Below are 19,237 nucleotides of genomic sequence, written 5' to 3'. Positions count from 1 at the left end.
GCGTAAATGTGTCAACTGTGTGAAGTTTGCACTCGAAGTGGTGTATCAGGGTATGAATGTGTGCGTGCCGGCCTGTACGTACAGGCGAGCTGGTATATCCTAATGTCACAGTATTTTGTTGATGAGAATCCGTCCGACTTTTTTTATAGGTCCATGAAAAATATAAGAAAATTTGAATTTCGCAGTTCCACGCCCTTGGGAAGGATGAAATCTGCCTACGAAAATATATCCCATTAAAACACAGTTATTATGATAAATTATTTTATTTCAATAGTATGCGTAATAAACACCTAAAAAGTCTTAAAATTATAGATTTCCCACTTTTCGGGTAATTTTCCCACGTAAATAACTGAGAACACTGGCCTTTGACGTATTATTTTGTCGAGTGATTGACGTTTGATTTTAATATTTTAATGTTTATAAAATCGGGGAAATAAGTGATTAGATTATTAGTTTACCTGTGAAATGTGATTCCTTGATTTTTGTTCGTTCGATCAGAACGGTTTTTACACAATTTCACCACGCAAGAGATGTCGTATTTGTGTTTTTTTTTTCGCCGCGTAAATGTGTCAACTGTGTGAAGTTTGCACTCGAAGTGGTGTATCAGGGTATGAATGTGTGCGTGCCGGCCTGTACGTACAGGCGAGCTGGTATATCCTAATGTCACAGTATTTTGTTGATGAGAATCCGTCCGACTTTTTTTATAGGTCCATGCTCACAGACCGGACTTTACCTTGCGTGATCTGGTTGGGAGACACGCCCAGCGCGGCCAGGAAGGGCTGGAACACGAGGTGCGCGTCCAGCAGCATGAGCGAGCCCTGCAGCGGGTACAGGCTGCACGCCGGCATGGACGCGGGCCGCGGGTTCATGCGGGACGGCGGGATGATCGGCTTCTTGCTCTTTGGCTCCTGGAAACAGTAAAAACGTATATGAAGTACAGACTGCTAACAAGAATACATTTGTACAATCTTTCCATCGTTTCGGCGGTAGTGGAGCGGTGCGGGAAGAGTGACGTAAAAGGACTGTCGCAATCCACGACTCCGTATACTCGCGGTATTTAACATAACTAAAACACATCCCTATCGCACCGCACTACCGCAGGAGTCTATATGCGATAAGTATGATGAAAATCTTGCTTACTTTAAAGATTTATTATGCATGCTTCACACTTGCGTTTTAATATCACGAGATCACAATAAATTCGCAACATCGGTCACGAGGTTGAATCAAACTAACTTACCACTTTGATCGGCTCTTGCTTAGCCATCCACTGGTAAAGGTCTTCTCTGGCGCGGTCGCTGCGGAGGTTCTCGTCGCTGTCGTGCGGCGAGTACAGCGACGGGTTCGAGCCCACCGTCGGCAGGTCCTCCTTCAGCGTGCCGTAGTCTGCGTGCCGGGATATTTACACGTCATCATGATAAAGCATTCTTGACAAAATGCAGGGTGAACGTCAAACCAAACATTAGCTTCAACTATGCATCTGCAAAACAAGCTTCAATCCCATTCGGATGTTTGATGCACAGGTGGCGTTTCTATGGCTCGTGGTTACACGTGTATATTGAAAACAGAACATTGAGATAAGACCACGACCCAAAGAAGTTTCAGAAAAAACAAGCAACACAGAAGTTAGCAGAGGTCAGCCTAAAGCACGTGCCAGCCGTGCATTGATGCGGCTGCGCTCGAAGAATGATCACTAAAGCGCTCAGCGGAGCGGGTGTGTCAACGGGCGCGCCCGTTCCTGTATCCGTAAACTGAGCCGGGAGCCTGCTACAACTAGGCCGAGATCCACAAAGAAAACGAGACTTTAATAACGTACAAATAACTAAACCATAAAATATTTCTAGCAAGTCATAACTTGGGTTTAGCAAACCAATGTTTCTTGTTGAACTCGTTTCTCCAGCGACTCGTTTTGAATGATCATAGGCGCTTTTTAATAATAATCCTTTTATCTAAGCGTACTAATCTATCACTAGTCATTTCCTGCTCAACAAACCACGCTTAGCTACGACACATGGGCGGACAGAGGGCGCTACTCACTAGCGATGGCGTCGTCGGTGAATGGCGGCTTGCGAGCGGAGAACGGCAGCGGGGGGAACACTAGGCTCGCGCGGCTGCTCGGCGCGCCGCGGGCTGCGACACACGCTCGTTAGCCACGCGAATGTGGTACTAATATACGCGCACATGTATTTGACTCATGACAAAAATTGCCGAAGGTTCTTATCCTTACGCTTTGTAAAGCCTGGTCCGTGAGCACGTAGAATTTTGACCAATGACCCCAAGCTACCCATCCTTAACGCTCGCGTGTAATTATATTGCTGTCGCGACTGTGCGACGGGCGCCCGCAGTGAGTGTGCGAGCGTGACAGCAACATAATTACGCGCGAGCGATAAGGATGGGTAGCTTGGGGTCATTGGACAAAATTCTACGTGCTCACGGACCAGGCTTTAGACACAGTCTTTATCCCAATCGGAGGAAGATGCAAAGCCTTATAAAAAAGGCAACTATAAAGAAGCCAAATATATGTGTGCGTAACGTAAGATACGTAATAGGACTGGACGAAACTTGGAATCGAAGTCAGAGGAATTGAAATGAAAAAGTTTCAAACAAATAATGACCATAACATTGCGATTGCGAAAGGTATTTTAATAAAATGGAGATGATGACGATCATGGCAACCGGGGTAACACAAACACTTAATACTTGAATGACTGCGTGACATCGAATATGACTATGACGATGAAAGAGATAGTTGGAAAAGAATGCACGAGAATTTGAATGGAAATATTTTGGACAACGATAAACATACTTTGAAATTAGTGCAATACCAAAAACAATGAAAAGAATTATGATATTATATAAAATGAAGTAAGAAAAATAAAGATTCAAAAAGCAGATTCGAAAAAGTTAATCAAAAAAATACAACAAAACAGAAGTGAACTTCAATATTTAAGCCAATACAAAATTAATGACTCCACAACAAACATATGACACTCACATACACCAAACTTGAGAAAATAAGTACCTGTATGCAGTCCCGAAAACAAGTCATACAGCGTGAAGGGTGCATTGGATGCTAGCCAAAGCTAGAGAGAGACAGACGACCATCAAGAGGGAGACACGACTAGAAGAACATCTACAGTTTTTGCTGTATTCGAGTGCACGCCTACTTTGCTTGTATGATTTCATGCATTTGACCATTTGTCCCGAGTGTGTTTTTTTCTTTAATTTTAAATTTCATACTTATAGTGATTTATCTCAACCATCCAGGCGTGATAGTGCAAGGCCACAGATCAGCAAAATACACGCGCTCCCGTGGGCAAAAACTAAACATTCATAGCACAAAACAACACACCATGCTGTCAAACTAAACGTTTCCAATCAAACCAAAACGGCGCACGTGACTGAAAGTCGTTTAAAATAATAATGTGCGGTAAACTATAACAGTACTAAGACAGAAGGCGGAGACGTAGTGGAAGCAAAACACAACTTCGTCAACTCGCTAACACTCCTCTGTACTACAATATAAATTACAAATTATTTTAGGCAACCATTCGCCAACTTACAACAAACTCATCTACGTAAAAATGGCACTGATTGAGATCATTTTTTTATACTTTAATTACCACTTTTAAAGGTATTTAAATTATAATTTGCCTTAATATGTGCCACTTACAGCATTTAACATTACATAAGTGCATTTTAAACGCCAGGCGAAGGCTGTTAAGCTACATTACACTACACACCTCCAAAGGTGTAAAATAAACCATAACAAACTAATAAGTAACTTAAAAAACTTGTGCACAATATCCATCATCTATAAATATTCATAATGTATCACGTCAGTAAAAAAACTTCCACTCGATTTTTAGACACGAATCGTCATTATAGTTATCCCATTTTCACATCGACTCCGTCTACGCCCTACTCTGCCTAACATTTCCAACTCCATTTCATCATTAAGTTTCTTAAACGACTTTGATTAGCTTGAGATTTGTGAATCAGCTGCAACCCAATATTTTTTTATATTATATCAGTATAGATGTAGCAATTCACGAAAGCGAGTGAGCTTTACATGTGTTGGCTCGCTACTGTTCGTTTTTCAACATTTTTGATAGACATTTAACTTCGTTATGTGCATGTAAGTACATACACGTACACACACAAGTCGCCTTCGTGAGTTGCAAGAACTGTATTCTAAATTGGGTTTTAAGTGAAACGCATAAGGTCCACAAATGTCAAGCCGGCGCGTGCTCGGCGTACGCACCGGACGGCGGCGTGGAGGGGAAGGAGTGCGGGCGCGGGGAGGCCGCGGCCGGCGCCGGCGCTTCACCAACAACACACATTATTACAACACCCGCTGTCGTCATTTGTGAAGGGAGAACAGATTCAATTGGGTTCTAGAACTGTTTGTAATGTAATAGTTGAGAGTGGGAACAAAAATTTATAAAATCCATTTATTTTACCAGTGCTGAGAAGAAGCAGAGCAAGAAACTCAGTGACCACTTAACAAAATGTTGGTTACTCTCGGTGTAATATTTTCTAGCACTCCTAATCTCCTATGCATCGAGCCCATGCTTGTCCGAATCTCACCGCGGCGGTCATACAACCATCTCAAAACCAATACTGATAGTTTAAAACCAATACTGAGATATTACGGGACGCGTTTAATTCTAATACTCTATTTAATCTACATTTAATGAAATTTAAATCAAAATAGGTATCTAGAATACCTTCATGAATCTGTTCTTGTAATGTTAATGTCCATAAACCAGTGTCGAATGCAGTTTTAAGTGTTTGATAGATATAATAATTGTATCGTGATTCTGCGGTATGTTTGTGTATCGTCTGCTGAACATGATTTGCAATGACGTCATTAAACTATGAATAAAATAAATTGTTATGTCTTTGAAATAGGTATCTGCATTGTGTTATATGGATTTAAATACATAAATTAGAATTACATTATTATTATGGCTTTTTTATCTATACTAAACACACTGATATGTGAGCTAAGAAAAGAAATATAAGTAAATCTATCAACTTTAAATCTCAACTGGTTTTTTATAGATCAAACAACAAAATACTATTAAAAATGAACATAATACATAGTAAACTCACCGGGGATGTTAATCTTATCTGAGTCCATGTTCAGAAGGAGACAGTTCTCATCCAGTGCCTCGTTGTCCAAGGGATACTCCTGCCAGCCCTCGACGGAGTCCTTAAAGGGACAAAGTAATGCCAGAGTAAATACAAATGAGTAGGTCATCTTCATAGAAACGCACCGAGCGCGGTTTGTATGTGAGCGCGAATATACGTTTGCGGCGCGCACGCACACACTGACAAAATTCGGCGCAACCACGACTGGCTCCCCAGTCCCCGCTAATCCCCGCTAAATTTTGTCAGTGTTTGCGTGCGCGCCGCATACGTGTTGGCGCGCCCGTGCGTTTCTATGAAGATGACCTACTCATTTGTATTTACTCTGGTAATGCTTATTAACAACACAACTTATTTTACTATCTCTGAGTAGTGTCAAGTAGGCTACTCGTTATTTAAAGTCACGAGTAGCAACGAAACCATGACACTGACAAGACTGACGCACTAGTGACATTTTAATATATGAAATTGAGAATAAAAACTTCTTATTTTTACTTATAAAATTGTGTTCTTCAGAAAGTAAATACTTAGAAATTTACTCGGAAATCGTGAGAGGCCGTTATACTCGGTATTTCCGCATACAAGTGGATACAAGAACGTAAGAATTGTTATCTCGAATGTGTTTAATAGAAAGTTAATCAGAAGAACATAGCAGGAGTTTAACTTCGAACTCATCTTATGTTATTTTAATTATCTTTTGGTTAAACTTCCCTTCAGTGCAAAGCGGATGACAGGCGACAAATAACCTTTAAACATATTCACCACGACCATGGTTTTTGAAAGAAGAACAATGCAGTTACCTCGAGCAGGTCGGGCAGCGCGAAGGTGACGTTAAGCGGCTTCATGACCTTGCTCTTGTAGTTGTGCTCCAGCAGCAGCGGCGTGTACAGGATGTTCTTCCACTGCCGGCTTAGCACGATCACGCCCTGCGGAGTGAGTCAAAACATAGCTGTATTATTCGAAGTTATAGTTTTATTTATTTACTATCTGACCCGGCGAACTTCGTACCGCCTTAGCGTAGAGATTTTCTTTATATTTTTTTCCGTAAAAACCTTGTACAGAGTATTAGAAAACTACAAAAAAAAAATCAGCCAAATCGGTCAAGCCGTTTTCATGTTATGTCGTGACAACGGAAAACGGGTTTCATTTATATATATATAGATTACGGTATACCAACAACATTACATACAAAGTAATTAATTAGTTTTTGCGATTATCTGTGTAATGAGACTCACTATAGACCCTCATTGTTATTCAAACTTCCCGCGTACAAACCCTGGCACGTGAGTAAAATGATACACTATGTTTCTTTTTAAAGTTAGATTTGACAGATTGTTTTTGTTTAATAGCGTCTGTACGGAAAACTAAAGGAATATTTTAATTGTGAAGCAAATAGCTTTAAATGTTGTTTCTCTTTTCAGGTAGGTAATTACCTATTTAATTCTATGTAAAATATGTGATTGTTACTAAAAGCAGTTTATTAAAAATAAATATTCTCTTTTCAGAGCAACACTTTTGGCTTTTTGTATTATATCTGTATACGGCTAAGTAGATAAAATTTAAGTTTTCATTATTTGTATTGGTTGCTGTTGTTTTATCGAATAAAAAAAGGTTAAGACTTTATGTGTATTAAAAGTAGCTGAGTTCGGCGCGGGAGTTTCTAAAAAGGTTGAGAGTTTATGGACGATAGTCGCTTGACCATTCAGCGGGTGCATCGGCCTGCGTCAGCCGCGCAGCGCTACGGTTGCGAATGGTTCGTTCGCGGTAAGTCTAAAGCTTCAACCACACCAACGCGTGCAGATCGCCATCGCCGGCGCGATCATAGGCCAATGACAGGTACCGTGACCAGTCATCGATCGCGTGTCATTTAGCTGTATCCACCGGTTTGTTGATTATATTTCGGGCCTGTATTTACAGTATGACCAGGCCTGATCATCTCCGCGAGTTTACATCGAAAACAAAACACGCACGATGGCCCACCTACAGGATACTATTCGACAAGGTCTCACATACGAGCGAACATTGACTCCCGCACGCGTATTGTTGTGTATGATAGAAGAAAATAAAGAAAATGGTGTACTAAATACTGTGCAGTATTTAACTGCCTAAATAATAATAAAAACACAGAATGTACTTTTTTAAGTTGCCTCAAGACACTGAGAGGTAAATAAGTAGTTAATATTATTCATGATAATTCATGATAATTCATGCTAAATCATGTATTTCCTCCGCCATTTTCCGCAGTTTGGCACCTCACGTCACTCATTTTACCGAAGTCAGCCCTATAGCTTCGGCGCAGTGCCGATCACTGACGTTTGTCAACAAAATGGTGCTTGACTCTTGAGACAGGCTAAATTACACCATATTGTTAATGACATTAAGCATACATTTTTTTAAATACCTTCGCGAAGTAAAACTTCTGTACGTAGTACTTATTATTATTCTGTGGTATGACAGCTGCAGCGAGGCTCCTCACACTACACACGCACCTGGCGCAGCGTGGACAGCGAGGGCAGGTGCCGGTCGGCGAGGTCGGCCTGCACCGCGGCGGCGTCGGCCTGCAGCGCGTGCCGCAGCAGCCGCCGACAGCTGCAGCGAGGCTGCTCACACTACACACGCACCTGGCGCAGCGTGGACAGCGAGGGCAGGTGCCGGTCGGCGAGGTCGGCCTGCACCGCGGCGGCGTCGGCCTGCAGCGCGTGCCGCAGCAGCACGCCGCACAGCTGCAGCGACGGTTCCTCGCGAAGCTGCTTCGCCATCGGCGTGTGGCGGCCGTAGCGACTCTGTAACCACAATCAAGGTGCTTAAGAATCAAACTAAATTAAAAAAATATATAAAAACACTTTTTCACACTAGATTTTGGGAAGCCAACACCGCGCGGGTGAAGACGTGTGGGCGGCGTACGATGACTAACGTCACCTCGGGCCGCAAGCGTCATCATCGGCTGCGCTCGGCTCACTCACTCGCTTTTGGACACCACCGTCGACGCACGATTACCGCGTAGTCTTAGACAATTTCTTGTAATTAGGGTGGCGAGAATTACAGCACCTATTTTTATACAGTCCGCTATTTTATTTTACACTAATATTCGTTAGGACCCTAACACTAGAGGACACTCTTTCTATATCGAAATCTCTTTTTCTCCATCTCCCATTCAGTGCCAGGATCAAAAGAGTCTCGTCAGATGTCCGGCGGCTCCGGCGCAGACGGTTGGGAGGAAGATAGGGATTTGCTCGCCTCGTTCCCCCTCCCTAAGTGAGACCAGTAGGTGTTAGGAGGCCCACTCACATTGCACGGTCTCACCGTGTCTGGAGAGAGTCTACCAGTGTATCACCAGGCCTGTTCATCTCCGTGAGTTTACGTCGAAAACAAAACAAGCGCGATGGCACCTCACAGGATTACTATTCGACAAGGCCTCACATACGAGCGAGCATTGACTCACGCACGCGTAAAAAAACGGTGTACTAAATACTGTGCAGTATTTAACTGCCTAAATAATAATAAAAACACAGAATGTACTATTTTTAAGTTGCCTGAAGACACAGAGATAAATAAGTGGTTATTATTATTCGTGATAATTCATGCTTTCATGTATTTCCTCCGCCATTTTCCGCAGTTTGGCACCTCACGTCACACATCATTTTACCAAAGTCAGCCCTATGGCTTCGGCGCAGTGCCGATCACTAACGTTTGCCAACAATATGGTGCTCGACTCTTGAGGCAAGCTAAATGACACCATATATTGTTAATGACATTGAGCATTTTTTTTTTAAACCTGTGGTACCACACTGACCTTGGGCGGCGTATGGTGTGGCGCGAGGTCAAGCGCGGCCGCCATGAGGCTGGCGGCGGTGGCGGTGAGGCGGCGCGCGTGGGCGCGGTACAGCGACACGACGCGGATGCCGAGCCGGTTGCACGGGTTCATCCACGCGTTGATGGCTGGTGACGCCGTGCTCAGCAGGTTCCAGTCCAGTCTGCAAACGAAATAATAGCCTGCATGAGCAATTTCTTAACTACTCTAGACGATTTTGTGGAATTTTAAGGTCAGTGTTTATTTGGGTCTAAAGCCTGGTCCGTGAGCACGTAGAATCCCGTCCAATGACCCCAAGCTGCCCATCCTTGTCGCTCGCACGTAATTATGTTGCTGTCGCGCTCGCACACTCACTGCGGGCGCGCGTCGCACAGTCGCGACAGCAATATAATTACGCGCGAGCGATAAGGGGGTAGCTTGGGGTCATTGGACGGGATTCTACGTGCTCACGGACCAGGCTTTATCAAAAAACTGATATAAAAGAAAAAGCTATTTCAATACCTGGTATAATCGATCTTCTTTGTGATCGGCGTCCGAGGCGGCGCCGCGAAGTTGAACCAAACCACTTTCAAATCGATAGCACACGATGACGTGTTCCCGTTGTCTTTGACCGGCACCATGGTAGTGGTGCTGTCATTATTCGACGGCTCGTCGGGTCCGGGCGTGGACGGCTCAGGCGGCACGGGCGGCGGTTGAGCCGTCCCCAAATTGGGCGTGCTCGGCTTCGAGGTCGATTCTCTCTTCCTAAACAGATCCTCGATTCCTGAAGTCCGCCCTTTGGTAGTCTTCTCCTTGTCAGGTTTCAACTCCTCGGCCGATTTCACGGACTCGCGGCAGCTTTCGTTGTCGTTTCGCGGAGGTTTTTTCTCCTCGTTGGGTTTGTGAGACTGGGAGTGTTTGGACACTTTGATGGATGTTCCTTCCAGTCCACATTCGAACATGATGTAGCCGATTGCGTTCTCCTTCTGGGTGTCTGTTCCTCCATTTTGACAGCACTGCAAACACAAATAAAATAGTGACATTAAAAAAATCAAAAACCCAGATTTAGCAAAATTAGTCGTACACCTTACCATAGACTCGCAGCCTTTAGCACATGAATCAACTCTGATGAACTTGAAGCACACTTTGGAATGTTGGCACGGGATGCCCGTGATAGTCGCGTCCTTGAGCTGCGACGATTCGTTGCGGATCCTACGCAGTTGACCGTGAACTTTTCCTGCAATGAAAAATTACAATATATTAAAATCATACTCCTCCAAATAAAGTTATGATGATAAATTTGGAAACATGATATTATTTTACTAACCAACATTCAATGTGATAGTAGTATCTTCGCATTGCTGCTGTGAAGTCTCGATGAGAACCGGTTCACCCTTTTCAGGGCCTCTCTTTCTGCCCGAGCCCGAGGACTGCGCAGATATCAACGATCTGGGGCCCTTCATAATGCCAAAGCTTTTCTTGCTGCCCAAAGCTCTTAAAGTAGGTCTGTAATACAACTGCACCGACTCCAGTGTCTTCTTGGAACTGACATACTTGGCTATTATATTCTCAACAGACACGCCAAACAACGACACGCATGTCAAGTCTTGGATGTTATCCAAAGCCGAAAACGATATCATATCTTCTACAACGGACGACTGGATGAAGACCATGTTGACCTTGGGCACGGTCACCGTCGCCTGGAGCTGTTCGCAGATCGTCTCTTCGTAAACGTTCGTGTGTGGTATGGTCGCCAGCTTGCATTTGTCATCTTTATCGAAAACCACATTCGATTGGTTCCGGGCCTGCATCTGCGGCAGCCAGTTTTGGACGTATTGCTTCTGTTTTAAAATGTTACCACTTTCAACGGACGAAATACATAGAAGACGTAAATGGTTAATGACAGTAATCGGATGAATATTCGCTAAGACGGGTGTCAGTGATTCAACAAACTTCTGGGTGCTTTCCAGTACTAATGGCGTCAACATAATATCGATTTCTCCTTTTAACTTCACGAACAAACCGTTTTTGCTGTCGCTCGTGGTGGTAGCTGTCGACGTCGTGCTCTTGTCGGTGGTGTTCTCTTGGTTGTCCTGGACGTTTTGTTGAACGTCCCACCAGCCCTGTGGGTACGGATGGGCTTTGACTTGGTTGTTGAAATGCGGCGTCAAGTTCGAGTACGGCCCGTGCTGGTTCTGACTGTTGTGGCCTTCTTTTTTCGCAATCAACTTCAAGATGTTAATCTTGCCGACTTGCTCGAAACTGGGTAGGTATTTCTGTCCAACGTATACAAGAGTCCCGTCGTCGGCTCTCTTGAACAGAGGCAACGTGAATACGTCGCTGCCACTGGGGAGCGAGCAGGTGTTCCAGTTGGAACATTTGTACTGCGGCAAGTTCTGCATGTAGCTTGCCATGAGCAGTGGAGAATCCACGATAGGCTTGTTAGTTTGCATGTGCAGGTTCACTAAAGTCATGTCCTCCTGTGAGGAAATTGCCGAGATGAACGAAGTCGACGATACCGACCCACTCTCGGAGTCTGGCTGGGCGCCGGTGCTCAAGTTGCTTATGGTGTCCGCAGGCCCATCTCCGACTTCAGACCTGGGCATCGAGTTGGTCCATTTCTCATTAGTGATGTCATTAATGCCGAAGGAGCTTTTATCTTTGGGATTGCTGTGACGACTGCCGAAGGAATGCTTCAAGCTTGACGATCGACTCGGGAACATGTCCTCGTCTGCAGAGAAGAAGGCTTCCGAATGATTTTCACTAGTAATTGACATTGTTCGTTGCACTTCCTGCTGCAGGGAGTCATCGTGAGGCACTTGTGAATTGAGAGAGTAGTGGGATTCTGATACTCCCACGCTGCGAGCGGGCACCTTGGGTACCGCGAAGGCGTCAATTTCAGTCTGGTGCGGTTTCTTGGACGTCACATTCGAATTGTCTTTCACGACACAGTTCAGTGCCAGCTTGGAGTCCGAGACGCTGCTCTCCATTTGAGGCACATTCAGTATAGTCTTGTTTAGCTTTGAGTCGCTATCAATTTTGGTACTGCCCAGGGGCACTGAGGAGTCTACGAGGCGAGCGTACGGCACGTCGCTCTTTGTACTAGAAACTAGAATATTGGTGCTACCTTTACCCATGCTTGTGTAAGAAAATCTTCGTGTCAAACTTCGCCGTTCCACGCTTTGCGGCGATTTGTTTAAGGTCTGAGGTAAAGGCGACGGAATCAAAGTTGCAACATTGGTAGGTTGCAGGCAGACATTTAGACTATTATAGGGCGGCGTATGAAATACGAGCTGTCCTGGGTGTAATAGGCTTTGGCCATATCCATACTCTCCGGGGGTGGTTTCAATAACATTGAACATAGCGATGTTGATGCCCTCGTTGAGATCAGCAGGACTCGGCTTTAAGAAGTTAGGCCCATTTCGATTGGAACCGAAGAAAGCGCAGCCCCCTGTACAGCCGCACTGCGACGATTTCCCTTCGTTGGGCCACAGGAACCATAGCCGTTTCGTTTTATCATCGTGAAGTTTAAGAAACTTTTGCTGTACTAAATGGATGTTTTTGGGGCTCTGGGGCAATGACGATGCAGCTTCAATCAACAGTGGACCGAGCGAGGCAGAGCCTACGCCTACCCAGTTTTCTCCATCGGGCGGTTTGTTTTGGCTGCTGTTGCTGCCATTGGAGTGGTGATGGGCGTTAGTTTGCAGATTAGTTTGCGTGTAGAGAGCTAGTTTTATGTTTGGCAATAGCCCCGTAACACCAGTTCCGAAACCAGAACCGTGAAGGTTACAATAACTCAGTCTAACCGGGGAAAGCCACGTCTGGAATGTGGTGTTCGAATCGGCGATATAGATATCGATTAAATCAATCGCCACTCGAATCATCTTGTATTTGATTTCGTTTGGAGTAGGGCATCGATACTTCAATATCCCGTCAGTCTCGGGACACATGACTGTGTTGAAACCGTGATGACAGTGCTTGACAGGGTTCGGCGGAATCAGCTCATTTTCGCTATCACATATTAGAAGCAAAAACGTTTCTAATGAAGAAATTATTTGATATAGTTGAGGTAGTGTCAAACGACCTGTTAGTTGACCCAGCTGAAGTTCCATCATCCAGGCATATTCGACGGTGTCTTCTTCGACTGACCGATTGGCATCGCTGAAGAATCCGTTGCCCCGCAGTTGGAATGAGGACAGCATCAGGTGTCCCTGGTAGAGCGCCCCGGAATTGACGGGATTCGTCCTGGACAAATTATTCGCTGACACCAATATCGAAGGGCTCAACAATAATTGCAATTTTGTCTCTCTAAAGCTTTTGTCCATCTCAAATCCAAATCTTTCGATTAAAATCACGGGACACGGAGGTTCGTTCTCGCTACAATTTTTTACTAAGTGTGCTTGAATGTCGTGAATTATTATCGACACTGTCACATCTAAAGGCCTACACTTCCTTGGATCGAATGGACCCTTGTTTTCGTCTGTGGAGTCATCAAATGATATGTCTGCATTTTGATTGATACTACTTTTGTCGTTCACTTTAGTAGTATGCTCATTGGACCAGTGAAATGTGTCCGTATTGGGCGACTTCTGCATGTCTGTGAAAGTTTGATCCTCTCCAAATATGTTTTCAAGTAAGTTCATGAAACTTGTAATGATGGTTCCATACGCTAGCAATATGGATGGTCCCACTTCAAGCTCGACACTCACTTTGTCGGGGGGAAGAGATGTTCTGTCGAATTTGTTGCCATCTAAAGGCCAACTTATTTGAGGTTGTTTCCTCATTCTTGGTATCCTCATGGGGGATAAGAGAATCTCTTCTTTCTCTGGAGTCGTGATATCAGCCTGAGGCTCGGGGCCAAGAGGTGGAATCGGGTGGTAATTGTACCGAACGCTCAAAGCCACGATAGGCACGGACCAACAGTCCACCCAGCCCTGAGATTTAACGCATTTTCTTCGCCACTTCGACGCTTTTAATCTGCACGGTACCAATTTCATATTTTTGTCGATAGACAGCAAAAGCAATCTGGACGTGTTCACTTCTGGCAAGTACAGGCTCATATCGACGGCTTCGCCTTGTATCCATATCTTTAGGGGTATCACATCAGGCAAGAAATCGATAAATGGCAAATCAAACGACACGTCCAGTAGGTCGCCACAGAACGCCACGTGATTGTTCTCTTGGTTGGTAGAACTGCAGTCTATCCAGTTGTACTGATTGCTCACAGTCACAACTTCGCACTCTTTCAACAAAAGGGAAATTTTCCATGTGTAAGGAACAAAGTGGAGGATATCCGGGCGCGCCTTGCTGGCCCAGTCGTTGATCAGGTCTTGAAAGAAGTCAATGTGGGTATATACAAGATTGACCGTCGCTTTACACCCCGTCAGGCCGAGCTGCCAGCACTGGTGGTGATTCCACACCAGAGGATAGTGGCACTTGACCGTGTACTCCAGCGTTTCACTCTCAGCTAAACTTCTGTATTGGAGACTCGTCGTGGCTTCGAGATGGAGGAGCTGGCCCGTGATCTTGGTCGTGTACCCGTCCTGGAGCACGATCCACGGCAGCGTCACCTCCAGGTACGACCCCGCGCCGATGTTGATGTGCACAGCGTTGGTCTCCTTATTTTTTGTGAACAAAATATCTATGGTGGCCTCGTTGAGCGTCGACAGCCGTATATCGAAAGACTGCATCTGTCTTCGGTCGCCGGGTTTCGGCTGCGGCGTCACCTCCAAGTTTTTATAATTCGGTGGGAAGAAAAATTTGAACAAATGGTCCCTCTGCCTGTCCGCCCACGGGCCGTAGCTGAAGTCGGTGCCCTTCCCGCACTTTATGTCGACCCCCCAGATGGGAGGGGCGGACTCGACGATGTCGCCGTTGGCCAGCTGAAGGAGCACCGGCCGCTCGGGGACCAGGCCGGGCTCGTCCATATAAAAGTAGACCTCTATGTAATTGGAACTCATAACGACGAAACCCTCGCCCATGTACCTGGGGGGCTCGTCGACCATGGCGGTGTAGTTGGGACTGGGCGCGAGTATGACCTTGCAGTTCTCGGCTTTCGCTTTGACGAAGTGCATGAGGTGGTCGAGGCTGGAGGCGGGCGGCTTGGTGCTGTAGACCAGGTGCGCCTCCTCGACGCTGATGGAGAGCGTGGTGGGCACGAGGCGGTTGCCGAACACCACGCGGCCGGAGCACACGTCCAGCTTGATGACGGGGATGAGGTCGCGCCAGGTGCGCGCCATGGCGGCCTCGGAGCGCACGGTGTCCTGCGCGCGGCGCCGCTTCTCGTTGGCGTCGTTCATGGCCTTGTCGCGGTCGGCGCAGTCGCCGTCGTCCTGCTGCTTGATGACGGGCTCGAGCCCGAAGGTCTTCTCGAGCTCGTTGTAGAGGTCGCATCTGTTGTAGAAGTGGAGTTCGAAACCGTTCAGCATTATAGAGAGCCGCGTGTCGGAATGAGATAAATCTGAAACCAAAAATTAAATAATAATTAAGTCACTTCAACCTTTGCCGAATCTGCAACATATTCTTGCTGGTGCATTGCCGTTGATCTAATAAGATTGTTTTAATAACCAACCAAGACCTATTATCAAGATAGAAGTCACAATGACACTAGGTATTTTACTGCTTGCCTGTAGAACTAATTTATAAGCACAAACCAAAATTATGGTTATAATTTGCATTAAGATTTAAGAAGTACCTAATTATGTAAATAAGTACAAATACTCATGAAAAACCTAGCATGTGAAATCTAAAAATGGAACTTGAATTATTCAAATACAAGCACATTAAAACCAGTAAATTCATACTCCAATTAGATTCATAAAACATGTAGAAAGCTAGTATGTTAATTAAGTTATACTTTGTGCATACAAACACTTATTGTTTACCTTCAGAAACATCTTTGGGCACATACGAGCGCCACCACCGGAATATCAAGTAGCCGTCCTGAATACGAAGCGTGTAGTCATAGTTGATGTACACAATGTCCCGAAACATAATCTTGCCAGATAGCGCATTGAGTGTAAAGGAACCTGAAGCAGATTTAATTAGTTCAATGATTAAACAACACAAAACAAATAACTAATTGCACTTCATTTAAAGGAAACAAACAAAATATCAGTGTCCTTTTAATGGTCATTTAGTGTAATAGAATGATGTTTTGTTTGAGTCCAAATATAACAATTAGTGCATATTAACCCATTAACGCCCGCCGTACAATAAATAGTACACAACTTTAAGTTACGATAAATCTGGTTTAGTGGGTATTTTTACTCTGGAAATAATTACAATCGGTAAACAAAGGTCTATGCATTATATACTGAGATGAAACAGACCATAACGATACAATCTTAAGGGGGTATTTTGCGATTTCGTTTCAGTGATTTTTTAGTGTCTTCTAGTGGGTACTTGATAATTTTTTATGCAAGGTTTAAGTTACACAAAATACCAAATAAGTTGTTTGTGTATTAGCTAACAACATATCCTAATAAAAAATACAAAGAAAAGTTCATTTCATGGAAAGTTTTTCATGCTATAACTCCCAAAGTGATGCTGTACTAACTTTTGTACAATGGGCGCTTGACACGTTACGTAAAATAACACAGTAACGACATTATTATTAGAGTGTTTACCTATTTCTTCATAGTTTTTATATGTTATCATTGTTTTCTTTTTCCAATGACATGGCTCTTTATTTATGGGGTTACAGACAACAAAAAGAAACATTTTGTTTCCCCAATTATGACCTGTTTGTCGACCTAAAGAGACTTAGTTACATAGTTTTTGGAACCACACGTGAAAACAGAACCAAACGGTATCCTTTGATTACTTATAAAGATTTTCACAAAAAGCATAGAGACTTATTCGACAAGCCAAACATAATTTTACTAGTATTGATTGAAAGATAATAATGTAAGTACTATTGGATCAAATTTTGATGCTTTAGAACCATTGGGAAAGGTCATTATTGGGGTCTTTTGATAAAAAACCAGTAGAGTTAGGCACCACAGGGTGTCCAGCTACAATATAATAAGAAGATCAGTGGGTTAGATCAGATGGCTAGTCTATAGAACTTTACCAAATTGAGGTAAAAGGAAAAAAAGCGGTGGATGGGTCTTGTTCGCTTATATGGTGGACATGACAATTTCAAATGCATGCAGTCTGCACTGCATAGTAAACCCATATAGTCGCTTAGATCAGCTAGCATTCCGAAAATATATAGTACGCACATATTTGACCTATAAAAGATAAATAAAAGTAGGTAGTCTTGCTCTAGTTGATGGAGAAAAAATATGAAATAATGGTTATAATCAAAATAAACCAGCAAACAAGCGGATTTGACAGCTTAAAATTACTGTGCGTTTCAATAAAGTCAAAACAGCTTATAGCAAGTGCCTGAAAATACTGTGCCAGGATGGAGAAAGCTTTGCTCAATATGACTCATAAGCGCCCATTGTACAAAACTTAGTACACCCCTGAAAATCTAACTTCTGATTTTGTTTTTGGTTTTCTTTCTGTTTAGTATTATTTTTGAAGTATTTTTATAAAGAAAATAAACATTGGCTATGTGAAATTGACCGTAGTTTTCATTTGGGCGTTAATGGGTTAATGTTAATTTGCCCTCATCATTTAGTAATGCATGCAAAAGTTAATAAGGACATTTATAATAATATAATATAATAATATAATAATAAGCAATAATACTTGGAATGAATTATTGTGTATTAAACTACACCTAGGCAGGTGGTTGTAAGGCTACAATTTTATTGAATAACATTGTTTATTTTTAATTATCTATTTAATATACTGTTACTGTTCATAAGATAATTCTAGTTTTGGTATTTTTTGTTAATAAAAGCTATTATCAACTATTTTACATTAGTAAAAGTTCAAGGTGAGAGTTTTTTCTCAATGAATAATACAAAAACATATTTGAAATTGTTTTTAAGACTTAAGTTCAAGTTAATAACATAAAAAAAGAAACATGCATTAGCATGTTACCTACATGATTCATTTTACATTTTATCATTGTTATTCAGATTTCAGATAACAATTTCGTCCTGTCAGTTTTATCATCAAAACACTCATTACTGATAGTTGAGAACTATTGATATGTCCAGAAATACAAATATGAAGCCTTAATTCATAGATTTCTTTATTTATAATCTGAAAACAAAATGTAACAAGTTACTCACCAATTTTGAAGTTTTCATCTTGGAAATAAAATTTGTTTATTAGCCTCGTCAATATGTAGCCGAGCACGCGACTGTTGTAGTAAGTTATATAAACGATCCATGCCATCGCCGATATCAGGGACACTAGCAACAGAATAAGATTCTGGTCTATTGGGATATGACTGAAGCTGTCCAGGGATGAGTTCCATCTTTGGGCCACAGGGTCGTCTACGAATCCGGTGATATTATCCCTGCACATACACAAATACACTTTACCAACAAAAACAACAATAGAAAGACTGTGAGTAATCTGCATTTAGGACATAAACAAGAAAAATATACAAAGCTACGCAGGAGGCAATAACTTACATTGTAGTAGGATAATCAATCACTGATATATTTCACATTTTACACTGTAATAGGGATAAAACAATCCCAGCCTTAATTGCATTTCCTAAAGCTTTTTATTGTTTCTTTTCTTATCAAATAATCACTCCCCGATCATCCATCCGTCCGTGGTTCAGCCTTTTTTGACAGCTACTGATTTTTGTAGTTTCGTTTTACACAAAGCATAGTCCAGATTTCGAAAATTATCTTTAATAAATATCTGAATTGTACAAATATAATTTAATTTAATTATATTTGACGTATTAATATTTTATTTATATTATAACACTTTTTTTATACCATACCTCTAATGTACAAAATTTACAACAATTAAAATATTCTTTTTGATCGACAAGTTCTGTGTGTAGAGAATAACTGATAATAAAACAGGTACTTTTAGATGCCAAGTAATGATAAATAAATCACATGATGTAGAAAATCCAAAAATTCTCAAAGTAGTCTCAAAAAAACAGTTTAACAATTGGTACTTGATATAATTTTTTTAATTTTGATGAATCTTGTACATTTGTTTCCATTTATAATTGGAAAAAAAAAAACTCAATCTTATTTTACAATAATATAATTGACATTAAAAAATACTTTGTTTCAAAATAGTTTTGCTCAGTTTTGTTCAGTTTTGTTTTGATTTTGTGACTTGTCGGATTTTGGGATTTTGTTTGTTTATCCTGTTGCTAAGAAGTGTAATTTATAAAATTATTTCTATTTAGTTCTGAGA

The 19,237-nt window shown here is 42.6% G+C and overlaps 1 protein-coding gene across 1 annotated transcript in view; it reads right to left on the bottom strand.

The window, feature by feature from the left end:
* tweek (transmembrane protein KIAA1109 homolog tweek) overlaps window positions 1–18,641 on the bottom strand; it is a 77,512-nt gene extending 58,871 nt beyond the window's left edge. Inside the window, exons 1-13 of the mRNA XM_028314088.1 lie at window positions 18,484–18,641; window positions 18,136–18,365; window positions 15,829–15,972; window positions 10,272–15,404; window positions 10,036–10,181; window positions 9,467–9,960; window positions 8,948–9,128; window positions 7,776–7,937; window positions 5,955–6,080; window positions 5,119–5,218; window positions 4,265–4,324; window positions 1,241–1,386; window positions 734–908 (exon numbers count right to left, since the gene is read on the bottom strand). Coding sequence (XP_028169889.1) covers window positions 734–908; window positions 1,241–1,386; window positions 4,265–4,324; window positions 5,119–5,218; window positions 5,955–6,080; window positions 7,776–7,937; window positions 8,948–9,128; window positions 9,467–9,960; window positions 10,036–10,181; window positions 10,272–15,404; window positions 15,829–15,972; window positions 18,136–18,365; window positions 18,484–18,485 — 7,099 coding nt within the window. The 5' untranslated portion in view covers window positions 18,486–18,641. The remainder of the gene's footprint in view (window positions 1–733; window positions 909–1,240; window positions 1,387–4,264; window positions 4,325–5,118; window positions 5,219–5,954; window positions 6,081–7,775; window positions 7,938–8,947; window positions 9,129–9,466; window positions 9,961–10,035; window positions 10,182–10,271; window positions 15,405–15,828; window positions 15,973–18,135; window positions 18,366–18,483) is intronic.
* Between the last annotated feature and the right edge of the window lie 596 nt (window positions 18,642–19,237).

The sequence above is a fragment of the Ostrinia furnacalis genome, unplaced genomic scaffold (genome assembly GCF_004193835.3).
Source record: "Ostrinia furnacalis isolate ACB-3 unplaced genomic scaffold, ASM419383v2 OfSCF4519, whole genome shotgun sequence".
Classification (NCBI taxonomy): Eukaryota; Metazoa; Arthropoda; class Insecta; order Lepidoptera; family Crambidae; genus Ostrinia; species Ostrinia furnacalis.
This window is presented reverse-complemented; position numbering and strand designations above follow the sequence as displayed.